The 27959-nt window shown below is 37.1% G+C and overlaps 4 protein-coding genes across 4 annotated transcripts; 1 reads left to right on the top strand and 3 right to left on the bottom strand.

Moving 5' to 3' along the window:
• Positions 1 to 3890: 3890 nt before the first annotated feature.
• Positions 3891 to 4886, bottom strand: K441DRAFT_653261 (uncharacterized protein; the record flags this gene model as incomplete). Its single annotated transcript, XM_067647515.1, has 2 exons — positions 3891 to 4142; positions 4482 to 4886. Coding segments are annotated over 2 exons (183 nt in total), but the record flags the coding sequence as incomplete, so codon positions are not given.
• Positions 4887 to 7036: 2150 nt separating this feature from the next.
• On the top strand, positions 7037 to 9058 carry K441DRAFT_703016 (FAD-binding domain-containing protein; the record flags this gene model as incomplete). The annotated part of the gene is made up of 4 exons (XM_067653443.1): positions 7037 to 7491; positions 7545 to 8518; positions 8581 to 8702; positions 8751 to 9058. 4 exons carry the CDS (start codon positions 7037 to 7039, stop codon positions 8913 to 8915), a joined length of 1716 nt encoding a protein of 571 aa, XP_067508404.1. The 3' UTR covers positions 8916 to 9058.
• A 14896-nt stretch (positions 9059 to 23954) lies between these two features.
• On the bottom strand, positions 23955 to 24340 carry K441DRAFT_653259 (uncharacterized protein; the record flags this gene model as incomplete). Its single annotated transcript, XM_067647514.1, has 2 exons — positions 23955 to 24025; positions 24098 to 24340. A coding segment is annotated over one exon (243 nt), but the record flags the coding sequence as incomplete, so codon positions are not given.
• A 1894-nt stretch (positions 24341 to 26234) lies between these two features.
• Positions 26235 to 27876, bottom strand: K441DRAFT_603024 (branched-chain amino acid aminotransferase II; the record flags this gene model as incomplete). The annotated part of the gene is made up of 4 exons (XM_067645288.1): positions 27588 to 27876; positions 27454 to 27489; positions 27281 to 27394; positions 26235 to 27199 (listed from the first exon to the last, which is right to left on the bottom strand). The coding sequence occupies exons 1-4, from the start codon at positions 27616 to 27618 to the stop codon at positions 26235 to 26237; spliced, it is 1146 nt and encodes a 381-aa protein (XP_067508402.1). The 5' UTR covers positions 27619 to 27876.
• Between the last annotated feature and the right edge of the window lie 83 nt (positions 27877 to 27959).

Genomic DNA, 27959 nt, shown 5'->3' with positions numbered 1-27959 from the left:
AGAAAGACTATAGGAGGTTATATTATAGGACTTTATTATTAAGTTACTAAAGTTAAGAGATCCTATTACTAGACGAGATTATAACGCGATTTTAGTAATAGTAGATAAGCTTATAAAGTAGGGATACTTTATAGCATGCACGGAAGAAATCTTAGCGAAAGATATTACTAGAATCTATATTAAAGAAGTGTTTATAAGACATAGAGTATTAAGTAAAATTATATTAAATAGAGATCTAAGATTTATAGCAGCATTTTAAAAGGTATTCTTAGTGGAATAAGGAGTTAGAGCAGCAACTTTTACTATATATTATTTACAGATAAATAGTTAAACGGAAAGATTAAATTAGATACTAGAATAGTATCTAAGGCATTATATTAATTACGTATAGAATAATTAGGTATTGTTATTACTAGTTATATAGTTTACATATAATATAATACTATAAAAAGGGATAGGTATATTACTATTTAAGGTAAATACGGATATAAGCTAAGAATATTATTGTTATTATAATAAGTAAAGAAAATAAGTAGCATAGCTAAAGAAAGAATAAAGACGTTAATAAATCTTTATATAGACCTTATAGAATTAGTAAAGAAAGTATAAAAGAGAATAAAAAAGTACTATAATACTAAGAGATCTAAGGGACTAGATCTTAAAGAGGGAGATAAAGTACAGTTACTATATAAAAATTTTAAGAGTTAATAACTAAGCAAGAAATTGGACTATATTAGACTAGGATCTTTTAAAATTATATAAAGGATTTCACCAGTTATATTTAAGTTAAACCTACTAGCTAAAATAAAGATTTACCCTATATAGTATATCGTAATGCTAAAGCTAGTATATGGAAATATTAAGCCACTAGTTTATAAGGCAGATACGTATAAAGGATAAAAAGAGGATAAATAGTAAGTTTTAAAGATTGTTAGCTATAAGAACATTAACAATAAAATATAGTATAAGGTTAAGTAAATAGGCTATACTAAGACTACCTAAAAACTACTAGAAAATTTAAAGAACGCTATAGGAAAGGTATAGGAGTATTAAAAGAGATTAGGTTAGATAGTATTAATAAAAAAGGATTACTAAAGAATAAGTTACCTAAAGGGGACCTAAGAAGAGTAGTTACCAAGCTACTTAGATCTATTTCCTTTTCTATTAGAAGAAAGTCCGTTTTTTTATTACTAAGTTCCTATAAACCTTATTCTATAAGTTTCTACTCCTTAAAATAAACCTTCTTACGCACCTTCTTAAGATAAATTAACTAAGTAGACGCTATAAGATAAGACTTAAGGGCCCGTTACTAAGTATTAGTAGCCTCCTATTTTATATTATAAGAACAGTATAACTCTATTAAAATAACAGATAGCTTATTATCTAGCTTTATAGCAGTAGATTAAATATAAAACCCTAAGATAAATTAATTAGGGAACTAGATAACTATTAAGAGTAATAAGTTATGTATATTTAGTATTAAAGATAAAGCGAACATTATAGGATAAATAAATATTCGCTTTAGTGCACTCTAAGTAAGAGGACGGTTATTGTAAAAATAGGTTTACTAATATAATATAAACCAACCCCTCTTTTAAACAGCGAGAATATAGAGACGGTATAATCTTACTAAGAGATAATATTATAGTAATAGTGCGAACGCGACGAGCGGTTAAAGAAAAAGAAATTACTTTAGGTATAATAAGTAATAATATTAACCAAATTAATTAGATGGATATTACACCTTTAATAAACAACTTAGAGATATTAGAGATCTTTAAGAATAAAGATAAAAAGAAGGGAGATAGTATTACGGACGCTTTAAGTATAATGTTATAACTACTTAGAGAGGAGTTAGAAGAAGCTAGTTAGTTAATTTAAGTATAGTCTAGGATAGAACTGGTAAAACTATATAACAAGGAATAGTAACTAAGGTTATATAACGTAATCTGTATAATCTATAGGATCTATATAATCTATAATAGAGTAGATAGAGCGTACGTATATTATATACAAGAAGGATTTTATAGGAGTATAGTTGTGTATTTAAGGACCCTTAGTCCCTACCTAAATAGTTCCTTCCTTGTAGTAATTCTTAGAATATAATTAGAGTTAATCTGTTAAGCAACTACTCTACTAGTTATTATTACGTTATTGACTTTTATATTTGCATTTCCTACACACCTAGCCTAATAATAAGCCCACCGTAGTTCCTGCTATAAGGTTCCGTTACAGTACTTAGAAAGCTTTATAATATTACTATATATACCTATAGCTTAGCTAGTCGTATAAGTAAGTTTAAAAGTCTTATAGGGAGAAGAATTCTACTTAATAATTATATAAGATAGAATAGCTAGTATCTTATACTTAGTATAGCAATTTAAAAAGAGTTTACCCTTAATATATATACTAAGCGTAACCTTAATATACTTAAAAAGGACTATCTTAGTCTAAAGGACTAGGAGGCTCTTTGTATAATAAAAAAAATTCTTTAAAAATTCTATTAGGTAACTCTAAAATGCTAGGGATATAAAGTAACGCTTAAGAATATACTCTTTATAATAGACGTTATAATTAAGCACCTTAATAAATCCTAGGTTAGTCTATCTTACTTCTCTATTTCCTAGCTAATATATAATAAAAGGAGTATATATCTAATAAGGAGTTCTCCAAACGCATTAAAAATGCCTAGAATACCTTTAATAGGTATTACTATAAAACGGATAACTTACCCCTTTACGCCGCTGCGCTTATTCTTTATCTAGCCCATTATATAAGATATATTAAGCAGGTTTAGAAGAAGGAGTGGCGTAAGCCTATACTTAACAGTGTTAAAGAGCTTTGGGTGAGATATTAGAATAGGAGTTTTATGCCTAAAAATATGTCGTTATATAAAAAGCTAGCCCTAGCTTAAGACCTTAATAAGTTTAATAAGATCGCCGAGGATCTTAATAGTATAATATTTCGACTAAAAAGTTAGGACGAGTATAAGGACTTTATCTTTAAGACACCGTATAAATTTTTAATAATAGCGCTTTAGTAGTGGTCTTAAGAATAGCAACGAAAGCGCTGGCCACGGCTCTCGCTTATGGCAATTAAAATTCTCTTAATTCTAGCAATAAGCGATAACCCAGAGAGAGTCTTTTTAGGAGGACGTTGTATGGTATTATAGGACAGAATATAGATAGATCCTAAAACTCTTAAGAAAACAGAGTGTTTAAAGAATTAGCATTAGAGAATAATTACAAGAGAAATAGAGGATTTTTCTTTAAGTATTTAGCTATTATATAGTTAGGGGGGAGGCCCTATAATACCTTATATGTTTACCTATTCCTACTATAATATCCGCAATATCCGCAATATCCGCAATATCTGCAATATCCGTAATATCTGCAGTATCCGCAGTATCTGTAATATCCGTAATATCTACTAAACTTTACTAATAACCGTCTGCCTGGTTGGGGTAGAAAAGCTCCGCACAGGGCACTTTATCCTTATCAATTGCGATATTTTATGCATTTTCTATTGGATAAAGGATATTTTATACTCGCTTATCGCATGATCGAAAACCACACTGCTTGGACGAGCCGTAGCTCTAAGAGACAACCGCCCACGGTTTAGTCTCGGCAGCCCTCAGGCTGACAGCCGGAGAGTCTCCGGGTCGGGCCGTAGCCCTAAGACGAGCCGTAGCTCTTAGACGAGCTGTAGCTCTTAAAGCTGTAGCTATAGCTTAAGGATAGCATTTAACCGCAATAGGATCTCTTAAGCTAAGCTTGTAACTTTAGAAGAGACAATCGCGTACGATTAAGTCTCGGCAGCTCTATGGCTGACAGCCGGAAACTTTCCGGGTTGGGCCGTAGCCCTAATTGCATTTGATCTGAAAGCGCATAGTCGGTTCTTCGGATGGCCATTAAATAGCAATCGGATAGCCTCCAGGGTAGCTGCATCTCTTTAAGGACGTTTAACCTTCCAATCTCTGTTGGTGGGACCTCTGTCGCAAGTAAACCGTGGTTAGCCTATTAAGTATTTGCAAGCTTGATCGCGTAGGATCCCCCTTAACTCCTGCCAGAAAGCTTTCGGATAGCAATCGAATCGCCTTCGGGTCGCCGTCGGGGCAGAGCTGCACCGCTGCACTGCCGATCGTATGCAGGTACAGTAAAAACTGGTTAGTACGATACGGGTTGTACGGCCGAGCGCATCGTTATAACAATGGTATTGTTATATAAAGAGTCACGTGTTGGGTTAATAAGCAATAAAAGGTGGGGCCCCATACTTAAAAAGGCTTAAGGCGTCCACCTTACCGGCTAAATTAGGCTCCCTCCCATACAAAATCTCTACTGGTTATACCGATTTTGGTGGGGGAGACTTAACGATATCATCAAAAGTCAGAATATCGTAATATTACACCAAAAACACTTTGATTAAGGGGTGTATATCGTAATATAGAGTATATCGTTGTAATCAGATATCGTACTAACCAGTTTTTACTGTATACCAATCGCCAAGGTGATCGCGTACGATCCGGATAGCCCCGACCCTTGGCCAGGTAGCTACCGTCTCCCTTGTCTCCTGATCCGTATCTACCACCATAATATGCGGATGCGATCTGCCAGACGTCTGCTGATGTAGCTGCTCTGCAGCATACGCGATCGTCCTAGGTAGGTAGAGGACCTGATCCGTATTCCAACACCGTTATGCGGATGCGATCTGCCAGTCGTCTGCTGGTGTACCTGCTGTGTCGCAGTGAACGCGATCGTCCTAGGTAAAAATGGAGGATCGTAAAATTGCTCGAGGGCGAAGCCCTCGGCTTGCTGCAGGCTACCACCCGGAAGGGTATAGGATCGGTTCGGATGTAAGGCATATTGCCAGGGTGTACGGTAGGGAGCAGGCAAGCCGAGCATAAGTCACAAGGAGAGTCGATGGGACAATATGGTAATAAGGGTAGGCAATAGCCTGAGTACAGAGAGAGACGAACCAATAAGGGAAGGGCTACAAGCCCGAGGAGCTTATAAGGAGGTGCCAAGCCTAGCCTTCGGCTAGGCCTTGGCTACCCCTAAGAGCTCCTAGGCGATGCAGCCAGTAAGGGGCCAAAAGATCCCTTACAGCACGCCCTTAACCGCTAAAGTCTGCCACAAAACTGACCTTACTAAAGTCCATTTCTGTCTTTAGACTTAGGCAGTCGCTACTCTAACCTAAGCTAAGCCCTAAGTATGCCGCTAAGTAAGCCGGAGCATACACCCCTTTAGAATCGGTTACAGTTTCCCCGTCATCTATATATAAAAGTTTTGCTAATGCCTGCTGCCTTAAATACAGCTACCTCTTCCAGCCTATCAAGATAGTAATAACGTTGGGCAGGGAATCCGTTCTAGCTCCCCTGCTAACCTTTACAAGGATTCCTCCCAGAGCCAATACCCCTTATCTCATAAATCAGACCCCCGGGGAGAAATTGCGCTACGATGTGGAAGGACTAGCGCTACGCTTGTGGACCCTACCCTAGTCCTGTGGACTCCTGGACCAATTATATTACACCAAGAGGAATTTCTCCCCGAGGGTCTGAGAGCTTATGGGCGCCCTTTATATGAGAACTCAATGTTTTTTATTAGGCGATAACTCTTCCACCACAACGCGTATCTTAACACTTTTATAACGTCTAGTTATTATAAAAATACTATAAGGTAGGAGCTCTTTAATTTCTCTATCTATTGCATTAAATAACAACGTCGTAGCTATATTATAGTTGGTTGCGTCAGTCGCATTTTGTTGGTCGCATTTTATCAGTCGCATTTTATCGGTCGCATTTTCTCATCGCAATCTTGCCTCACTGCTATGCCTTACATACTTCTCTAGGTCTAATTATCTCTAAAATACTACGAGGTAAAAGCTCTTTATCCTCTCTATCGCCTCTACGTTATAGCGATATTATAGCTCTATTTTATAAGAAGTTAGATATAGGTAGTCGGTTGGTTTTAGTTAAACATTCAAATTGAAAATTAACTTACGTTCCGCGACGATGTATCTCGCCCCCTAGTATTCTTAGTAGGGGGTTATAATTTATAAATATATAGATATGATTACCTAAAGAATCTATTGCATCAATAAAATATATAATAACTCTTATAGTAAGGACGTCGCTCGTAAAAATACACAAAATTTAATTTTTAAAATATTCAAATCTCACCAAAGCAACGCCCATAAGCTCTCAGACGCTCCGCAGAGGATTTTGTTAGGTGATAGGGGTGCGCAGGGGGCTGGAATTAGTGCGCTGTTCTAATTGGTCCAAAAGTTAGCAGGAGGGTCTATGCGCTATCCCGTGTCACGGAACAAATCTTTTGCGGAGCGTCTGATTCATGAGATAAAATACCCCTAGACCCGCTAAAGGCCCCCTAAAGAGGCCTAAAACCTCGGCGACTCGGCTAGCGACTCGCATATAGGGCACGTGCGCTGTACGTGCCCTCATAGCCGGATACCTCCTTTTCCTTAAGAATTCGTCTATTCTTATAATATACCCTATTGTTTTATTAATTAAACTCCCTATCTATATTTTACCTAATAAAAAGGCTTTTTTATAAAGTAGTAAAGCTCTATTATAATATAAAGCTGCGTAAAGCTAATTATTTTTATTTTTTACCAATATTGGCAATATTATATTGCCGATATATTTCGATAACCGATATTTTATCGGTTCGTATTGGTTCGTATTAGTGCCAGGTATATAGAAGGGTTCACCTAGCAACGTCGCTCCCCAACGCCGGACTCAGGCTTGTATGCCACAGGAGGGGCTTGAACTTGTGGCATCCTGGATAGTAACAGGACGGGGGTATTTAATAAACAGGGGCAGTACCCCATGTCTGCGGCGTTGGTAGGGGAATGACATTGCTAGGTGAACCCTTCTACATGAGCCCCACTGCAGATTATTTGGCCCCGTATAAAAGTACTACAGCCGTACCTGCTACGCCGATTAAGGATCAACACCATTTCTTCCTTCAGTTCTTTCTTCCACCTGTAATTCTCCAAGCGGACCAAGCCTAGCAAAGTTATGTTGTCCCTTTTCAAGTTTCTCATCCTGGGAGCCATCTCCTTCACCTCTGTCAACGCGGAGTGTAAGGTTATACCTGGATCTGCAGGCTGGCCATCAAGTGCGGACTGGGACGCCCTGAACCAGACTCTAGGGGGTCAATTGATCAAGCCCACTCCTCCTGGTGCTGTATGCCATTCTGATCAGCCCACATACAATAATGCAACTTGCGCTGTAATTGCACAGCAGTGGTCAAACTACACTTTTCACGCAGATAATCCGGTCAGCACCGATTGGGACAATACCAACAACGATACTTGTCTTCCTGATCCAGCACAACCCTGCAGTTCAATGGGATATCCAGTATACGTTGTGAACGCTACCACTCCTGAGCATGTTGCTATGGGGGTCAATTTTGCAGCAGCGAACAATATACGCTTGATTGTAAAGGCCACAGGACATGATTATTTGGGAAGGTGAGTGTTTCCGAGGCCTGTCAGCCATTGGCTCAAATCTGACCCTCTTCTAGATCAGCCAGTCCAAATTCTCTCTCAATCTGGACCCACAACATGAGAGGTATCAACTTTCACGGCACTTTCCAGCCTCAAGGCTGCAACTACAGCATTCCAACCACAGCCGTCACCGCAGCAGCGGGCCACAACCTACTCGATCTCTACGCTGCGACAGACTCATATAACTCGACTATTGTAGGGGGTCTGGAAGCTACCGTCGGAATCGGTGGCTATCTGACTGGTGGCGGTCACTCTCCTCTAAGTTCGGCCTATGGCATAGCAGCCGACAATATACTCGAACTCTCTGTCATCACCCCGTCAGGTTCGATGCTCACAGTCAACGAATGCCAAAATACGGACCTCTTCTATGCTTTCCGAGGAGGCGGAGGCGGCACATTTGGCATCATGACCAACGTAACGCTCAAAACATATCCCACACCTCCTGTCTCTCTCCTGTCCCTCCAACTCACGATGTCATCCGCCACAGATGACATCTGGGACATGATAGCATACATCCTAACCCAATATCCTTATCTGAGCAACAAGACTATCACCGCTTACCCAGAAATTGGAACCAGTTCCTCTGGAAACGCCACAACAATATATTTCACAGCCGACTTCCGCAGTATCTCCCCGCAGGTCGTCCCCTACTTGTCAGCAGCCATGCAGCCCATCATCTCACACATACGGAGCACCTGGCCGGCAGCCAGCCTCAACTATACCACATCCTCATATCCAACATTCTACTCACATTTCCTCGCAACCGCTTATTCCGCCCCCCCGGGATACAACTTCAGGCTTGGGTCTAGACTGCTGGATGCGCCGACCTTGACTGGGAATCTTACTGCCTTGACACGCACTGTTAAGAGTTTCTGTAGCCAGTTTGGCTGTGGGCCCTTATTGCTCGGCGGTAAGGGGATATGGGATGCTGTTCCCAGGGGTGGGAGTGACGCCGTTAATCCCGCGTGGAGGAAAACTGTGGTGCATTTCGGTAAGTGTATCCAACAGGGAGAATACCAAGGCGAAGAAAAAGTTTGGCTAACAAGAGAATAGTTACCGGTGCAGTTTGGGCAGCAAACAATGCAACAGCAAAGGCATCGGCGGTGGCAGCTATGGAGCAGAGGGTTACGTATCTGAGAGACTTGCTCCCAAACTCGGGATCATATCTCAACGAGGTATGTATACTTGCTGCTTTTGATAGTGTGGGGTCTAATCATGTAAAGGCCAATCAGGATGAACCTGACTTTCAGCAAGCGTTCTGGGGCACGAACTATCCCAAGCTGGCTGCTATCAAGAAGGCGTACGATCCGACCGACGTATTCTGGTGCCACCCCTGTGTGGGAAATGAAGGCTGGCAGGAGGTTGGAGACATGTTGTGCAGGGTTTGAGGGACTTGTCTGATCGTCGATTATTGTTCTTTGTAAATATTTTGCCCGATATGGCATGAACCAAGCCAAGACCACAACACGAATACTCCTCGAGATATCCTTAGTTTTATGATAATTAGGATAGCAATAATAAGATAGATCAGATTTATTTGTTAGCTTAATATATTTAGTAAAGTATAGTAGTAAATAGACCAGCTTATAGATATAGTGTGTTACGGCGCTAGTGGAAACTAATGGATATCGGTAGAAACTAGTGGATTGTGGCTGGTGGATATCGGTGGATTATAGCGGACAGTCGCAGACAGTTTCATATAGTTTTAGACAATTGCCGTTACGTAACTAGAGGATTGTATATAACGTTAAGCGGCGCCATCCTCTATCTCCTTTCCTTTCTCTAGCTTTAGATCCTTATTTATAAACCACTAATTATATAGACTTGCGCATCCCTCTTACTATACTTATGCCTTAATTAATTAAGTTACTAATATTATCTAAAGCTTATTTACTCTTCTCTTTAAGAAGGAACTTAAATATATTTATAGAACTATAAGTAAAAATAGAATATAGAAGTAGACCTAATAACTATTACTAAAACTTAAAGAATAGAAAAGAATAATAAGACCTATAGAATACGTATAGATTAAAACCCCTATAGAATTCTACTAGAAGTTACTCTAATAACTATACTACTATACTAAAAACTATAGCGGCCGGTAAAGTAGCTGCAGGACCCTTAAATACCTCCAATAGTAAAATAGCAACTAACTTAAACTTTTAGGTAGAGCTTATAGCAGCTAATACTAAAATTAAATAACTTTAAGAGCTACTTAAAGCTAGAGAACCCCCTATACCTAGTAAAGAGTTATTAAATACCTAGAGACTTACTACGGTCCTTAAAACCCTAGCCTAATGTATAATATTAGTATTATTATAGTCCGTAAAGGTTGCGGACCCCCTATTACTTATAAATTGTCGGAATATATAGACAGGAATATATGGATAAAGGTTACGTGGTCACGTGTCTAATTAGTCATCCTTATGGTAACTTATCAGCCCCCTACTTAGGCACTGCAATCCTTATAATCCTCTACTTTCTTTACCTATTAGACAATAAACAAATTAATAGTTAATAGGCCAATTAAGTGCACTTAAGTAATATTGATATAAATAGAACTAACCCTATATTTAATAATTAGAAGCTTTAATTATAGAATAAGCTTAAAGTTAATATAGACTATTTCCCTACTACTTAGGCTAAAATGGCCTATGTCTTTAGCCGTACTAGTAGGAATATATAGATATACCTATATCTGCAATATATATAGGGCTTAGTAGATCCCTTTCTCTCTAAAGAAGAGATAATTATTTACCTATCTTTTATTTATAAGGACCCCTTTAAAGTATAAAACGCTTAACTTAATTATAAAAGCCTAAATATAAAAATAATAGAGACCTTCTTAGCTTTTTAGACCCACTTTTTATACCTAGCTAGCTAGGCTTAAATTCCTTAGGAAGATCTAATACTAGACCTATTTAATAAACTTACTTTAAACCTATTGTTATGGAAGTAGGCACGAGCTAGAATATAATATACTAAACGGGATAGTAATTAAAGAAGGCTATATATACGTAACTATGCATAGTTAATATAAAGATATTTAGATATAGAATAGAATAGAATAGGTTAGGTATAGGTATAAATAGGGGTTGTAGGGGAACGTGCGTAGGTGTTTTGGGACGAACGTAAGTATGGGTTAAAAACGTTAAAACGCGCAAAGATGTGAGAACGTGTAAGTCCCGTAACACCTATAGCGAGCCGTACTATTAGTTTTTATTACTATATAGACGCTAAAGGAACTTATAAACTAGTACTTAGCTGTTAACTAAGGCCTTTACTAAATTAAGGTACGCGCTAAATAGTATAAGGCTAGAACCCTTTTAAATTAGACTATAAGCAATATAAGAATGGCCTATAATATCCTAATATAATTAGTAACCCCTATAGTACTACCTATATAGCCTACTACTAATTTAGTAACTAGCTATATAGCTAGTTTTACTATAGGTTTAGTAAATGCTCGGCCTATATATAGTAACCCCTATATATAGGCCCTTAGTAATTAAGGAGCTTACTTTACTTATAGTTAGAAAGGTTACTATATAAAGGATTACTTAATAAATATAAAAGTAAATAAGGTCTTATTAATCTAGGAAAATAGTATAAAGTTAGAAAAAGAGGAACCTTAGAGGAAGACTCCTCTTTAGGGTTAAAAGGGATTAATATATTATATATTAATCTAGGTTAGCTAGTTAGTAAAAGAAGCTGCACTATCCCTTATACTTTATTCTGTAATAAATATTAAATTTTAACCTTTACTTTAGCTAACTCTAAAGTAAATGCCTTTATCTTAATAAATACCTAATATACTATAAAGCTAGCTAACTTTTTAAATATACCTATTAAAGAACTACTTAAACTAATTTCTATTTATAGGTATAATAGGCAAATAAGGCTACCTATTATAACTATTTTATAGATTTACCTTCGTTTTAACGGACAAAGGTAATATAATATCCCTTTTCTTATTACGGACTTAGGAAGCTATAATATAATCTTAAAAAGAAAATAGCTAGCCTATTTAGGCTTATAGCTTAATATATAAAGTAGGCGGCTTATCTAGCCTAAAACTCTACCCCTAACCCCTTTTTCTATAAAAGAAATTAGTATTATAATAGAAAACCTTATACGGCCCTAGATTAATACTATTTACTAGGTAGATGCTATATATATAGACTAGGCCTTTAAAAAAGATATATAGCTTAACCCGTAACGGATCCGTATACTATTAGCGACTTAGTCAATTAAGGCATAGGCACGGCAAAGGGGACGCGTAAGCCTATATAATTGGATTGTCTATAAACGAGAATCTAAAGCTAGGGAAAGGAAAGGAGAAAAAGAGTAGCGCCGTTTGGTGTTTTATAAGATCTTTACGTCACGTGATTGCAATATGCGGCAATCTATAGTAACTTGCCGGTGCGAAGTTCTACTAAGTTCTGCCAAGTTCTACCAGTGCTATAACATTACCCCCCCCTTTAAAAAAGTCTGCCCTTAGGCTTTGTTGCTAAAAGTCTTAGTAAGAGAATCTAACTAATTAGATAACTTTAACTGCTGGTTAAAGTTTCTAAATATCTTAACACCTTATATAACTAAGAAATTTCTAAGGCGTTTTTATCCTTATATTCTTCTAGTAGCTTATTATCTTTATTATACTAGTATTTTATCTACTTATCTAAGTACTTTAGTAGTTTGGGTTTATTAGGGTAACGGCTATAAAACTTTTAAAGCTTATAGGGACTACCTATAAAGTTCTATATAGGGTACTAAGTGGGGTCTAGGTTATATCCTTTCTAATTAACATAATATTTTAATATTTCTTTAATTTCCTATTTATTATTGCCATTAACTTAAATTAGTAGGGGAGGTTTATTCTTTTATCTAGGCAGTAGGTTATTTATAGCTTTTTATAGCTTATCTAATAAGAAGATAGGGTGAACTTTAATTAAGTTTAGGAGCTTAACCTTATACAAGTTGCCTACTTTATTAAAAATCTTATATAGTCCTACTATCTTATAGTCTAGCTTATAGCTAGGCCGTTCTATCTTTTAGTTCTTTATTATAACCTAAACTATATCGCCTATAGTAAAGTCAGGCTTGCGCCTATACTTATTCGCCTACTATTTTATTAATTTTTAGGCCTTTTTTAGGTTTATACGGGCTACTTTCTAGGCTTCCTCTAAGCGCTTAGCGTACTACTAGGCTTCCTTATAAGATAGTTTTTTGCGTATAGTTTAGGGCCCTTTTAGTCTTTCCTAGTCAAAGCTTATACGGGGTAGGTAACCTATTTTTAGTTAAATAGGGGCAAATCCGGTAAAGTTATGGGGTAGGGTCGCTTGGGCGTAGTCTATTAAGGGTAATAGTTTAGCCTAGTTATTCTAGAAGTAGTTAATGAAAGGCCAGAGTCTCTAGTCTAAGTATTAATTTATAATCTCCGTTTAACCGTCTATCTAGGGGTAATATGCTATAAAAAGCTTTAGCTTAATGCCTAGGATTTAGGTAAACTTATTCTAAAAGGCTAATATAAACTACAGCCTATAGTTAGATATAATAGTATCTAGTAGTCCGTAAATTTAGTAGATATAATAAATATATAGTTAGGCTACCTCTTTAGCATTAATATTTTTATAATAGGGAATTAAAAACAGGCGCTTACTAAAGTGGTTAACTAGGATTATAACTATATTATATCCGTTACAGTCTAGAGGTAGCTTATAAAAGTCTATAAAGATATATTACTAGGGGCGGTTAGGTATTAGAAGGGGTTTTAATAGTCCTAGGGTTTTATCTTGTAGAATTATAAACCTATAGTAGTTATTATAGTTCCGTATATAGCGGTTAATATTTATAATTATTTTAGGCTAGTAATAGCGGTTACTAATAATCCTATAGGTTTTATTTTTTCTAGAGTAGGCCGTGAAGACCTAGGTATATGCTTTAGCAATAAGCTAAGTCCGTAAGTTCTATTTCTTTACTACCACTAGCTATTTACGGTGCTTAAGTAGTCCACTTTTAAGGGACTATAGGCTAGAAACATTCTTTACCTTTTTACGGTACTCCTATAGAGAAGGGGCTATACAGTTTACCTATAGTAGTTTATTAATAAGGTTTAGTTCCATAGAGTTAATAGTGTTAGCAACTTAGTTAATCGAGACATAAGCACGGCAAAAGGGTCGCGCAAGCCTGTACGATTGGATTGTCTATAAACGAGAATCTAAAGCTAGGGAAAGGAAAGGAGAAGAAGAGCAGCGCCGTTCGGTGTTTTATAAGATCTTCGCGTCACGTGATCGCAATATGCGGCAATCTGTGGCAATCTGTGGCAATCTGCCGGTGTGAAGTTCTGCCAAGTTCTGCTAAGTTCTGCCAGTGCCGTAACAAATAGGGCATATCTCAGCATCTAAAGAGTCTATATTTAGTTTTACCCGTATTTAGGAGTTAAGGTGCTATAGTTATAGTAGCGCTTAGGTCTATAATAAGATCTTTATAGCTATCTAGTTATTTATATTCTATTTACGCCTTATAAAAGCGTTTGTACGGTTAGTAGCGCCTAGCCTATATATAATTAGGAAGTTAAANTAAGATANGGTNTCCGCCTAGCGCGCCTATNNGGCNNTAAGGGCCTTTATTATTATAAAATATTCTAAGGCCTTATAATTAAAAACTACCTAGATAGACTTAGGGGTGCCTTCTAGTTAGGCTTGCTAGTGCTAAAAGCTAGAGATAATAGCTAGCATTTCTTTGTCGTAAATTAGGTAGTTTAGCTTAGCATCTACTATAATCTTTAAATAGTAAGTAATAGGGTGCCATTCTCCGTCTATCTACTTTTAGGAGTAAACGCTAGCTATAATACTATCTAAGGCATTGGTTTCTAGCATTAAGGGCCGTTTTAGGTTAAAGTGGGCGAGTAAGGGAGTAGAGACTAGTTATTTCTTAAGCTTATTAAAGGCCTGCCTATATACAGTGTTAAAGTAAAAGGGCCGGTCCTTGTAGGTAAGTAGGCTTAGTAGCTAGGTAATCCTACTATAGTTCTTAATAAAGCGTTAATAGAAGTTACAGAACCCTAAGAATAACTATACCCCCTTTACGGTCCTTAGGGGTACCTATTAGTTAATTATAGCTGTCTTTTCTAAGTCTACCTTAATCCCGTTTATACTAATAATAAACCCTAAGTACTTTATATACTTAATACTAAATTCTAACTTTTTAATATTAGCTTAGAGGCTAGCTTCCTAAAGCCGTTATAGGACTTTATAGATATACTCTTTATATTTTAGTTTATTTTTAGAGTAGATTATAATATTATCTAGGTATACTATATAGAAGTTATTAAGGTAGTTAAATAGTATATTATTTATATATTATTAGTATATAGCCGGTCCGTTAGTTAGTCTAAAAGGTAGTATTTTATATTTATATATTCCGTAACAGGTCCGAAATATAGTAAGGTTTTCTAATTTAGGGTCTATCCTAATTTAGTAAAAAGCCTAGCGGATATTAAGCTTCGTAAAGATCTTAGCTCTACTTATTTAGGCTAAAGTCTTATTAAGTAAAGGTAGTGGGTAGTAGTCTTTAAGGGTTAAATTATTAAGCTTATAGTAGTTAATACAGAAACGAAGTCCTCTATTTAGCTTTTTAGTAAAGAAAATAGGTAAGTTAAAAGGGGCTTAACTAGGCTTAATAAAGCCCTTATCTAGGTTATTAATAAAATACTACTTTATAGCCTATAATTTGGTAGTAAATTACTATTAGAGGGGGCTATAGCTAAGGGTAACTACCTTATCCGGTTTAATTTTAATCTTATAGTTATACAGTTAGTAAGGCGGGAGTATATTAGACGCTACTTTAAAGAAGGTATCTTTAAATTTCTAATATTAATAGGGTAGTTTCTGTTCTACTAGCTCCTTATCTATAAGCTCGCCTTTCTCTTAGGCTAAGGCTTCTTTCTCTTTAATTATTTAATTAATTTTATATAAGCTAGTTATAAAGGTAATAGTATTAAGCTGAACTAGGTTCTAGTAGAATCCTATAGCGCTAATATAGTAGATATTAACTAGTGGAAGGTCCGTAGATTTCTTTACGGATATTTATTAGGCCGTATTTTGCAGTATAGGGTTTATAATCTTCCTTAGCTTACGTTCTATTTTCCATAAGTTATCCTTTTAGTTTATTAGTTTAGTATATTATCTAATATCCCTAGCCTTCCTTTATAGCTATATAGGACCTAGGTTTTCTATTAGGGACTTAGCTAGGCTATTATTAACTTCCTAAGTCTCTAATGCGAGTGGTGTAATATAGGTAGTCTAGGGGCGGCGTAATATACAAATCCGTTATAGATTAAGCTGTATATCCTTCTTAAAAGCCTAGTCCCTACGCGTTATATTGGCCTAGTAAACAGTGTCTATCTACGGCCGTATAAGGTTTTCTATTATAATACTAATCTCTTTTATAAAGGAAGGCGTTAGGGGTATAGTTTTGGGCCAGATAAGCTGCCTATTCTATATATTAAGCTATAAGCCTAAATAAGCTAGCCATTTTCTTCTTAAGATTATATTATAGCTTCTAAGGTCTATAATAAGAAAGGGGATATTATACTGCCTTTATCCGTTAACGCGGAGGTAGATCTGCAAGATAGTTATAATAGGTAGCCTTATTTATCCGTTATAACCATAAATAGGGATTAGTTTAGGCAGTTCTTTAAGGGGTATATTTAAAAAGTTAGCTAGTTTTATAGCGCACTTTATATTAATTAAGGTAAAGGTATTTACTTCTAAGTTAGCTAAAGTAAAGGTTAAAACTTAATATCTATTACGAAATAAAGTATAAGAGATAGTGCAGCTTCTTCTACTAATTAGCCGACCTAGATTAATATATAATATATTAATTCCTTTTAACCTTAGAGAGGAGTCTTCCTCTAAGGTTCCTCTTTTTCCGGCTTTATATTATCCTCCTAAATTAACAGGACCTTATTTATCTTTACCTTTATTAAGCAGTTCCTTATAGGGTGGCCTATTTAACCGTATAAGAAGTAAGCTTCTTAATCGCTAAGGGCCTATATATGGGGGTCGCTATATATAGACTAGGTGTACACTAGGCCCGCAGTAGGGGTAGCTGCGCGGCTAGCCGCTAGGTTAACTATAGGGGTTGCCAATTATACTAAGGCACTACGGGCTATACTTATAGTACTTACGGCCTGGTTTATAAGGTTTTTAGTTTTTAGCTAATTAGCGTATACCTTAATTTAATAGAGGCCTTAGTTAATAGCTAGGTAATAATCCATAAGTTCCTTTAATGTCTATACTGTAGTATAAGCTAGTAATATAGCCCGCTATAGGTCTAGGGTAAGCTTATTAAAGAGGTCTAGTAGTAGGTCTTCCTAGGGGATCTAGGCCTATTTAGCTAGGTGTAGAAAGCGGGTTTAAAAGGCCGAAAAGGTTTCCGTTATTTTTATGTTTAGGCTTTTATAGCTAAGGTGGGCGTTTTATACTTTAAAAGGGTCTTTATAAATAGAAGACAAGTATTTAATTATTTCTTCTTTAGAGATAAAGGGGTCTATTAAGTCTTTAGTATATTATAGGCGTAAATACGTTTAGGTATCTCCGCTAGTACGGCTAAAGATATAGGCTATTCTAGCTCGGGCGCTAGGGAAGTAGTCTATATTAACTTTAAGCTTATCCTATAATTAAAGCTTCTAATTATTAAATATAGGGTTGGTTCCGTCTATAAGTAATAGGGGATCTATAACCTTTACTAATAGCTTCGGTGCTATATAGGCCTTAGTAGATTTACTAAGGCGCTAAGATAGGGCCTAAAGGACTATAGCAAGTCTTTAGTTATCTAATAATAACTTATTATTAGATATAGGGGTATTTCTAGCTTTAAGCAGCTCTCGCAGTTATTTAATTTTAGTATTAGTAGCCGCAAGCTCCGCCTAGGGGGTTAAAACATTAATTATTTCTTTATCTAAAGTATTTAAGGGTCCTACAGCTGCTTTACCTGCTGCTGTGTTTCGTGGCATAGTAGTAGGGGTATTAGGTAATTCTAGGTAATTTCTTTAGGGGTTCTAGTCTATGCGTGTCTTATAGGTCCTTTCCTTAGGGTTTTATTCTTTTTTTTAGGTCCTATTTTTATAGTCCTAGTAATATCCTTAGGGTCCTATTCTATATTCTTGTCCTATTTATAGTCTTGTAAATATATTTAAGTTCCTTCTTAGGAAAAAAGAGTAGAGTGAGCTTTAGATAATATTAGCGACTTAGTTAATTAAGGTATAGGCACAGCAAAGGGGACGCGCAAGCTTGTATAATTAGATTATCTATAAACAAGAATCTAAAGCTAGGGAAAAAAAAGGAGAAAAAGAGCAGCGCCGTTTAGTATTTTATAAAATCTTTACGTCACGTAATTGTAATATGCGGCAATCTGTGGCAACTTGCCGGTGCGAAGTTCTGCTAAGTTCTACTAAGTTCTGCCAGTGCCGTAATATATACTATACTACCCCTAGGCTAGCTATACTACGCTACTTATACTAGAGACCTAGGAAGCTAATAGTAACCTAGCTAAGTTAACTATAAAGGACTTAGGCCCTATATAGCTATAAAGAAAAGCTAGGAATATTAAACGCTATACTAAACTAATAAATAAAAAAGATAACTTACGGAAAATAGAATATAAGCTAAGAAATACTATAAACCTTATACCGTAAAATATAACCTAATAAATATCTATAAAAAAAACTAGCAAACCTCCCACTAGTTAATATTTACTATATTAGTGCCATAGGATCTTACTAAAACTTAATTTAGCTTAATACCATTACCTTTATAACTAGCTTATATAAAATTAATTAAATAATTAAGGAAAAAGAAGGTAAGCTTAGTAGATAAGAAAGCGAGCTTATAAATAAGAAATTGGTAGAATAAAAGCTACCCTATTAACACCAGAAATTTAAGGATATATTCTTTAAAGTAGTATTTAATATACTTCTACCTTACTAACTATATAACTATAAGATCAAGATTAAGTAGGTTAAGGAAAATACCCTTAGCTTTAACCCCCTTTATAAGCAGTTTATTACTAAATTATAGGCTATAAAGTAGTATCTTATTAATAACCTAAGTAAGGGCTTATTAAGCCTAGCTAAGCCCCTTTTACCTCGCCTATTTTTTTTATTAAAAAGCTAAATAGAGGACTCTACTTTTATATTAACTACTATAAGCTAAATAATATAACCCGCAAGGACCGCTATCTATTACCCCTATTTAATAAGACTTTAGCCTAAATAAGTAGAGCTAAGGTCTTTATAAAGCTTAATATCCACTAAGCCTTTTACTAAATTAAAATTAACCCTAGGTCTAAGGATCTTATTATATTTTAGACCTATTACGGAATATATAAATATAAAGTACTTCCTTTTAGACTAACTGACAGACTAGCTACGTATTAGCAGAATATAAAGAATATACTCTTTAACTACCTTAACAACTTCTATACGGCCTATTTAGATAATATTATAATCTACTTTAAAAATAAGCTAAAATATAAGGAGTATATTTATAAAGTTCTATAACGGCTCCGCGAGGCTAGCCTTTAGGTTAATATTAAGAAGTTAAAGTTTAGTGTTAAGCGTATAAAGTACCTAGGTTTTATTATTATTATAGATAGAATTAAAGCTAACCTAGAGAAGACGGCTATAATTAACTAATAGGCAGCCCTACGGACCGTAAAGGGGGTATAATTATTTTTAGGGGTTTGTAACTTTTACTAACACTTTATTTAAAACTATAGCAGGATTGCCTAGCTTCTTAACTATCTTACTAAAAAAGACCAGCCCTTTTACATTAATGCTATATATAGGCAGGCCTTTAATAAGCTTTAAAAACGGCTAGTATCGGCTCCCCTACTTGCCTATTTTAACCTAAAATGGCCCTTAATACTAAAAACTAATACCTTAGATAGCGTAATAGCTAGTATTTTTTCCTAAAAGCAACTGGATAGAGAATAGTACCCTATTATATACTATTTAAAGACTATAATAGATACTAAGCTAAACTACTATATCCATAATAAAGAAATGCTAGCTATTATCTCTAGCTTTTAGCACTAGTGTATATAGCTAAAGGGGACCCTTAAGCTAATTAAGGTAGTTTTAAATTATAAGGCCCTAGAATACTTTATATTAACTAAGGCCCCTATAGCCCGGTAGGTACGCTAGGCGGATACTTTATCTTAGTTTAACTTCTTAATTATATATAAACTAGGCGCTATAAACTATATAGACGCTCTTATAAGGCGTAAATAAGACTTAAATAACCAGATAGCTATAAAGATCTTATTACGGACCTAGACGCTACTATAATTAAAATACCTTAACCCCTAAATATAGGCAGAACTAAGTACGGGCTCCTTAGGCGCTAAAATATATCCTATTAACCCTTTAAACTAATAAACTACTATAGGCTAACTAAATAACCCCCTCTCTATAGGAGTACCGTAAAAAGGTAAAGAATATTACTAGCCTATAGTCCCTTAAAAACGGACTACTTAAGCACTAGAAACGGCTAGTAGTAGCTAAGGAATAGAACTTACGGACCTAGCTTATTGCCGAAGCTTATACCTAGGTCTTTACAGCCTACCCTAGAAAAAAATATAACCCGTAAGATTACTAGTAACCGCTACTACTAGCCCGGAATAGTTATAAATATTAACCGTTATATACGGAACTATAATAGCTACCATAGATTTATAATCTTATAAGATAAAACTCTAGGACTATTAAAACTACTCCTAATACTAGAACGCCCCTAGCAGTATATCTCTATAGACTTCTATAAGCTACCTATAGACCGTAACGGATATAATATAGTTATAATTCTAGTTAACTACTTTAGTAAGCGCCTGTTCTTAATCCTATATTATAAAAATATTAATGCTAAAGAAGCGGCCTAACTATATATTTACTACATCTACTAAATCTACAGACTACTAGATACTATTATATTTAATTATAAGCCGTAATTTATATTAGCTTTCTAGAATAAGTTTACCCGGATCTTAGGTATTAAGCTAAAGCTTTCTATAGCATACTATCCCTAGATAGATAGTTAGACGGAAATTATAAATTAATACTTAGATTAGAGACTTCGGCCCTTTATTAACTACTTATAAGATAACTAGGCTAAACTACTACCTCTAATAAACTATACCTAAGCAACCCTACCCTACAACTCTATAGGACTTGCCCCTATTTAACTGGAAATAGGTTACTTACCCTATATAAGCTTTAACTAGAAAAGACTAGAAGAACCCTAGACTATACGTAAAAAACTATCTTATAAGGAAGTACGGTAGTACGTTAAGCGCTTAAAAGAAGCCTAGATGGTAGCCTATATAAATCTAAAAAAGGCCTAGAAATTAATGCAATAGTAGGCGAATAAGTATAGGTAAGAGCCTAACTTTACTATATAAGATATGGTCTAGGTTATAACAAAGAACTAAAAAATAGAACAACCTAGCTATAAGCTAAACTATTAAATAATAAATTCAATTTACCATCCGACCCGGTCCCCCTAATGGGTCCACGCAGACTAATTCCTATAGTAAAAACTTAATATACATACTGAGAAAAACCCATTTTTTGGGTGAACAAAAAACCCCTAAGGGAAACGTGAGAGGTAATACTTCTAGATAGCATTCGTACTATATTAACGGGGGGAAAAACACCGTCAGGTTACTGCTTAGAGACCCCTAAGGAAGGTGTCTCGAATGCCTATCTTACCCTATCTGCCTTTTGAACCACTTTCCCTATCTATTATTGCCTATGTGGAATTATATACCTGCCCTTCCCCTACTCCGCCCCGTATGCATATATATATGCTACTTACAGCTTCCCTACTTACAGCATAATCTAATCTTATTATTATACCTTCTAGTATAATCCACTGCCCTCCTATATAATGCATTTATATCTAGTCCTATATAACCTTTTTTTAAAACCAAAACAACGGGATAGTAATTGGTGCTAGGTGTCTTTTCCTAGGGCCCTAACCTAGGTCCTTTGTAATATAAAGGAGGATATATGCCGCGTGCGGCAGGTCTAAGCTGTTAGGTGATAATAAAGGCGGGTAGATAAGAGGCCTTAAAAGGCAATAGACGAGAGGCTTTCGGAAGGTAGGTGGATGAAGAGGCTTATCGCGGGCTTTAGCCTGCAAGGCGTACGTATATACTGTGTAGGGTCGTGCAGCATGGCGTACCATGCTGTGTAGAAGGAGGACGCCGATTTAGATGCCGTGATTCGAGTAGGTTGACCGTATGTGAAGATAAGTTGGTCGTGTTCCTGAGGCCTTGTTGGGGCTCACCCTCCCAACAGAAACTTCTTTCTTCGCGATCACCCGTCGCAGCGCCAGCGGTGCGCAGCCGTACGGACGTCTCTGCGTTTGCTCTGGTAGTCTATTGACACGATCCTAACGGAACATCAATAGTACTGCCAGGTTCCCGGGCTCCACCGCGTGGAGGTGCAGAGGCCGATTTCATGAAGCCCTAAACTATTAAATAGTAGGACTATATAAGGTTCTTAAAAAAATAGGCAACTTATATAAAGTAAAGCTCCCAGATTTAATTAAGGTCTACCCTATTCTCTTTAAATAAACTATAAAAAGCCGTAAATAACCTATTACCTAGATAAAAGGATAAACCTCCTCTACCAATCTAAGTTAATAGTAACGATAAATAGAAAATTAAAGAAATACTAGCCTATAAGCTTATAAGGGGAATATTAAAATATTGTATTAGTTAGAAAGGGTACAACCTAAACCCCACTTAGTACCCTATATAGAACTTTATAGGTAGTCCCTATAAGCTTTAAAAGTTTTATAGCTGTTACCCTAATAAACCTAAGCCCCTAAAGTACCTTAACAAGTAAATAAAGTGCTAGAATAGTAAAGATAATAAGCTACCTATTAAGCATAAAGATAAGAATACCTTATAGATATAATACGGACGTATAAAGCCTAAGGGCAGGCTTTTTTAGAGGGGGGGTAATATTACGGCGCTAGTAGAAATTAATAAATATTGATGGAAACTAGTAGATTATAGCTAATAGATATTAGTGGATTATAGCGGATAGTTATAGATAGTTTTATATAGTTTTAAATAATTGCTATTATATAACTAGAGGATTGTATATAACGTTAAGCGGCGCTATTCTCCGTCTCCTTTCCTTTCTCTAGCTTTAGATCTTTATTTATAAACTACCAATTATATAGGCTTGCGCGTCCCTCTTGCCGTGCTCGTGCCTTAATTGACTAAGTCGCTAATATAGTGCTAGAGGTAGTCTATATATTAACTCTAAAAGCTAGACCTTTACTATATATAAAAGGGTAGTAAATAACAGACCTTATAAAGCTCCGCTAGGTATATACTTATTAGAGAAACTAGGTAAAGAACTAATGCTAAGTAGGCTAGATACTATTAAAACTAAAATAACGAGTAAAAGGAGGCCTTAAAGGAATACTATAATATAATACGGAAATAGAAAAGGATATATTAGAATAACTTCCTAGCTAATAACGTAAATATTTGGCAAGTAGCAAAATACCTTAACCTAAGCGGCAACTTAGCGTTTAATAAGATACCACTATTAGTATAAATAAATAGATTTACTATAGAAGGTAAAGATAAGTAAGTAGCGAAGCTATTAACTACGTTCTTTCCCCCGCTGCTAGCAGGAATAGAGAATAAGGGCCTACGGCCTTAACAAACGCTAATACTAATACCGCGCCTTATAGTGGAAGAGGTAAAACGGAAGATATTAATAGTAAAGCCATAGAAAGCGCTAGGGGATAACGGCCTACTAGCAATAGTGTAGAGGCAAATATAGCCGGTAATAAAAGGTAAAGTTCTGCTCTTCTTTTAGACCTTATTAGATAAGGGCAACCTTCCCAACTAATAGAGAAATGCTAAGATTATACCGCCCAAAAAGCCAAATAAAGGAGACTATATAAGGGTAAGGATATAGAGGCCTATCTCTCTACTATCTATATTAAGTAAAATACTAAAGTCTATAGTTACCAAGAGAATATTTTACGCGGTAGAGACCTTTAGACTACTACCTTTAAATTACTTTAGGGCAAGAAAGAAGCGCTCCACTAAATAGGCGCTATTACTACTATAAAAATACATCTATAACGCGTAGAGGTCTAGGAAGGTACTCTGTGTTTTTATCAATATTCAACATCAATATAAGGTCGTATTGATATTTATATTAAATCGCTGACTCATACTAAAAATATATTGAATATTAATTATTGATTATTGAATCTAATATATAGAGCCTTAGCATATAAAAATTGGGCTCTGCGGAGCTTTAAAATTCGACCAATCTCCCACCAATATCCAGTGATCTTATTGGACTGGACTGGAGTGGATTTGACCCCCAAATCCACTCCATACGCCGGGGAGGCGGTGGACCTCCAGGACTCCAACATGACTCCAGATCAAATATATACTATAAATAGTAAGTCTTGGCAGAAGATGAGGAAAAAGGTAAGGAAGGAAGAACGTACCAATCAACCCCAAATCACAAAGCCTCTACACAAGAAGCTTCCTGATCTTCTACCTCAATCGCCTCCTCAAAGGCAGCATATACGCCCTCATCGTGGCTCTCACTCTCGTCATCATCTGGCTCTATAGCCACTAGCTCACCCAGCCCACCTAGCCCACCCAGAGGTGCCTCTGCTACTGCATTTGCTGCTGCCTCTGCTGCTGCCTTTGCGACTTCCTCCATAGCTTCCTTATACGCGGTAACTTGAGCCTTTAAGCCTCCTTTAGTAATACCATTTATGTAGGCTCTCCCTCTGTAACTCCAACATCTATATTATCAAACGTGCCCTTACGCGGAGGCCCATACCAGTGGCGGAGGCACTCGGCCTTAATAATATCCATTTGCAAGCGAGAGCAACGGTCCTCTAAGAGAATCTTACAGCTGCTAAAGATCCTCACCCCAAAGCCATATAGGTAACGTACGTTACTTCATATGCTTCGGTTTCTTCGTTAGGGCGTTACCAGGGCTTCCATCAGTATTAAATATTGCTTATTGATATTGAATATTGAATATTGAACTTTCAATATCAATATCAATACGACATGTTCAATACTGAAAGATATTGAATATTGAAAGAGAATATATAAAAGTACATAAAATAGCCAGTTTTATGGATTCTGCTATAATGAGTATTAGAAATATATACTCTGCTATACGCAGTAGAGTATAATAAGGTGTATAAAGGCTATAGGACAATATAAGGTGGCTATTATGGATGTAAGGTGTCCGTTTTGGGCGTACGTTTATGCTAAGGCCTTAATTATGCACGGTTCGCAGCCTATATTTGTATGGAGGCTTGACAAAAATTTAATATTCAATATCTTTTCAATACTGAATTACTATTCAATATCAATATCAATACGGCTTTATACTGATATTGAATATTAATGGAAGCCCTGGGCATTACATCGAATGTAATTCTTGCCCTACAGCTTGAATTTAACCACCTCCTTTGTCGTCGGCTTTTGAATTGATTGATTTTGGGGCAAGGATAACGTCGTCAAATGGTGGAGGTCGTACTGAGAGAAATCGTTCCATCGCGGAGGTAGGAAAGTCGAATATAATACCACAATAATAAGTGTAGATGCAGAGCCGCAACAGCAGAAGCAACGGCAGCAGTGGCAGGATGGCTAGGTGTCCTAGATTCTATGGCTAATACACTACTTATTAGACAGTGAGTCAGTGGTAGAGTTAAGAGACTTGCCGATTGGCTTCTTCTTTTGCACTGACCTCTCAGCGCTCTATTCCTCCTCAGCCGCAGTTCGAATTGGGTATAGATCTGGAGCTCCAAGAGTCAAATCAACCGTAGATCCACTCCAATCCACCAACCAGAAGGCCCAATCCAAATCCACATCGAAGGCGAATCCATATTGGAGCCCCAAATAGACCCCGCTCCAAGTAGATCACTGCCAATATCGTCAGCGTAGTGATTTGGCTTGGTGTTGTATTTAATTGCTTAAGAGTCGTGTACGCTCAAGAGTCTCAGCTACTACGTCCACAGCTATAAGTCTACCGCCGGCGGTAATATGGCTTCTTAACCAACTCTGTAAGCACTCCGTACGTTTAATATTTAGACTTCCAAGCTTTATACGGTCCCATGTAATTGTTCAACGGCTCCCTAAAAACACTTAGTAATACTAAAAGGTAAGGAAGGCATGGTGTTGATTACAAAGGTGGAGAAAGTATAGGGGTGCAAAATTTAAAGATACTATGTGCGATGACTTGTAAACCCAGGTTTAATATTTAGTAATTTTAACTTTATATGGGGTTACCTAATAAATTTAAAATAAGCAGGTATTATTAAGAGACTTAAGAGTCATTTACCGAGCCTCTAGGCCGTATTTCTACTACCTCAATTCCAAAAATATTCAATATTCAATAACTTTCAGTATTGAACATTTTATATTGGTGTTGAATATTGAATGTCAATATTCAATATTTCAATAAGTGTAATCAGTATCGAATACTGATAAAAACACTGAGGATGAGTTAAACCAATGAGATGGGGTGGCCGTGTATCGTTTGGGGGGTGTATAATTATTGGAGACCTTAATGTAAATTACACAGCTATTCTAACCTAACCAGCGCCGTTGGATTTCTCAGTCCCGTCAACCTACTCTGAGCCATTGGCATGTTCGAGCTCGTCGTTGACACCATTGGCAGTGTCGCCATTGGCTACTTCAGCAGCGACGTTGTCCAGCAGCAGATCACTCTCCCGGACCTGTGATGTCCAACCAAATTGGTCCTCTGTCTTCCCCTTCATAATGTTCCTGAGCGCTGTTCCAAGCTTAAGAGTGCACTCGCCGGTCTTGTCGCCGTAAACAAACGTCTCCCCCGTTCCTGGCCTCGAGAGCGATCTGATGGGCAACAACGATGCCGCAGTTCCCACAGCAATAACTTCGCCAAAGGACTTGCACTCACTCCAGGGAATTTCCCGCCGCTCAACCTTCCAATTGAAAGACTCCGCCAGCGCCAGGCAGCTGTCGGAAGTGATGCTCTCGACGATGTTCTTGCTGTCCGGCACCACGACTGTTACAGCCTCTCCATCCTTCTTGATCCCGATGAACCCGCTGGTCGAGAATTCTTCAACGCACGTCCGCGTCTGAGCGTCCAGATGCAGAGTTACCGCGAAGCCCTCGCTCCGCGCCTTGTCGGTCCAGCGGATCACAGGAGCATAATTGCCTCCAACCTTAGCGCCGCCAGTGCCGCGCGGTGCTGCGCGGTCGAACTCCTCAATCACCACGGCGGGAAGAGGCTGCACACCGTGGTACGTCGTTCCGGGCTGCACGTAGACGGCGAAGGTGAATTCGGTCGGCGCGGTCAGCGCGAGGTGACCACTGCTTCCGAAAACGAGTGGGCGGATGTATAGCAAAGCCTCAGTTGTGTGAGGAGCTACCCACTCCGCATTCCTCCCCACGGCGAGCTTGACGCATTTCAAGAAATGCTCCGCTGGCACTGGAGGAATTGAGACGTAGCTTGCGCTGTGACTAAGACGGTTGGCGTGGGCCGTCGGACGAAAGAGGAGAATGTCTCCTGAAGGCGAGCGGTGCGCCTTAAGTCCTTCGTATGCTTGTTGCCCTGATTTTTGAGTAAGCAACTTTGACGGCGCAAGAACAGACTTCCACACTGGGCAGAACAAAACTAGAGTGCGTGACGTACCATAATTAAGAGCAGGTGCAAGGCCGTGAACCCGTATGTACGGGTCTTGAACAAATTTTGGAGCGCTCCACTCCCCAGTCGAAACCTTATATGTTGACTCCACGTGACCGTTGACTCGAGGTACCATCAGTTAAAATGTTTGTATCAAATAGCGTTGGATCGGATGCACTTACCACTGTCTTGAATTGCTATGCCAAGACGGTTCCAGTCTAAACAGCAATAGTGACCCAATTAGTATGTTGTATAGACCGTGATTTGAATAAAGAAGGGAAACCATCAAGACTGAAGGGTGGAGGAAAGTACTCACCGATGGACTCAAGTGGAGACGGTGGAAACATTTTGCTGGTTCCTATTCGCTGCTTATTGATTCGAAGATTTCAAGAAGAATATGCTAGGAATTGTAAAATTTTACAGGCGACACTTTATATTAGATGCTGAAGGAAAGAAGCGAAATAAAAAGTAGAAGCTTCAAATGTTAAGGATTATTTTTGGTCGTGGCCCAACTGCCCGAAAGAGTATTAATGGACAAAATTCTAATCTTAGCAATACCATGGACCCAAGCCGCAGCTAAGGTAGCTGTCTTCTAGCAATCAATTGGAAAAAAGGTACGTCCCGCTGCGGTCACAGAACTTACTCAGCTTACCAATTTTCTAGCTAAGCTTTGTAGGATTCCCGCTCT

The sequence above is a fragment of the Cenococcum geophilum genome (genome assembly GCF_001692895.1).
Source record: "Cenococcum geophilum 1.58 unplaced genomic scaffold K441scaffold_5, whole genome shotgun sequence".
Classification (NCBI taxonomy): domain Eukaryota; kingdom Fungi; phylum Ascomycota; class Dothideomycetes; order Gloniales; family Gloniaceae; genus Cenococcum; species Cenococcum geophilum.
The sequence above is the reverse complement of the archived record's forward strand: the minus strand, read 5'-3'. Positions and strand labels throughout refer to the sequence as shown.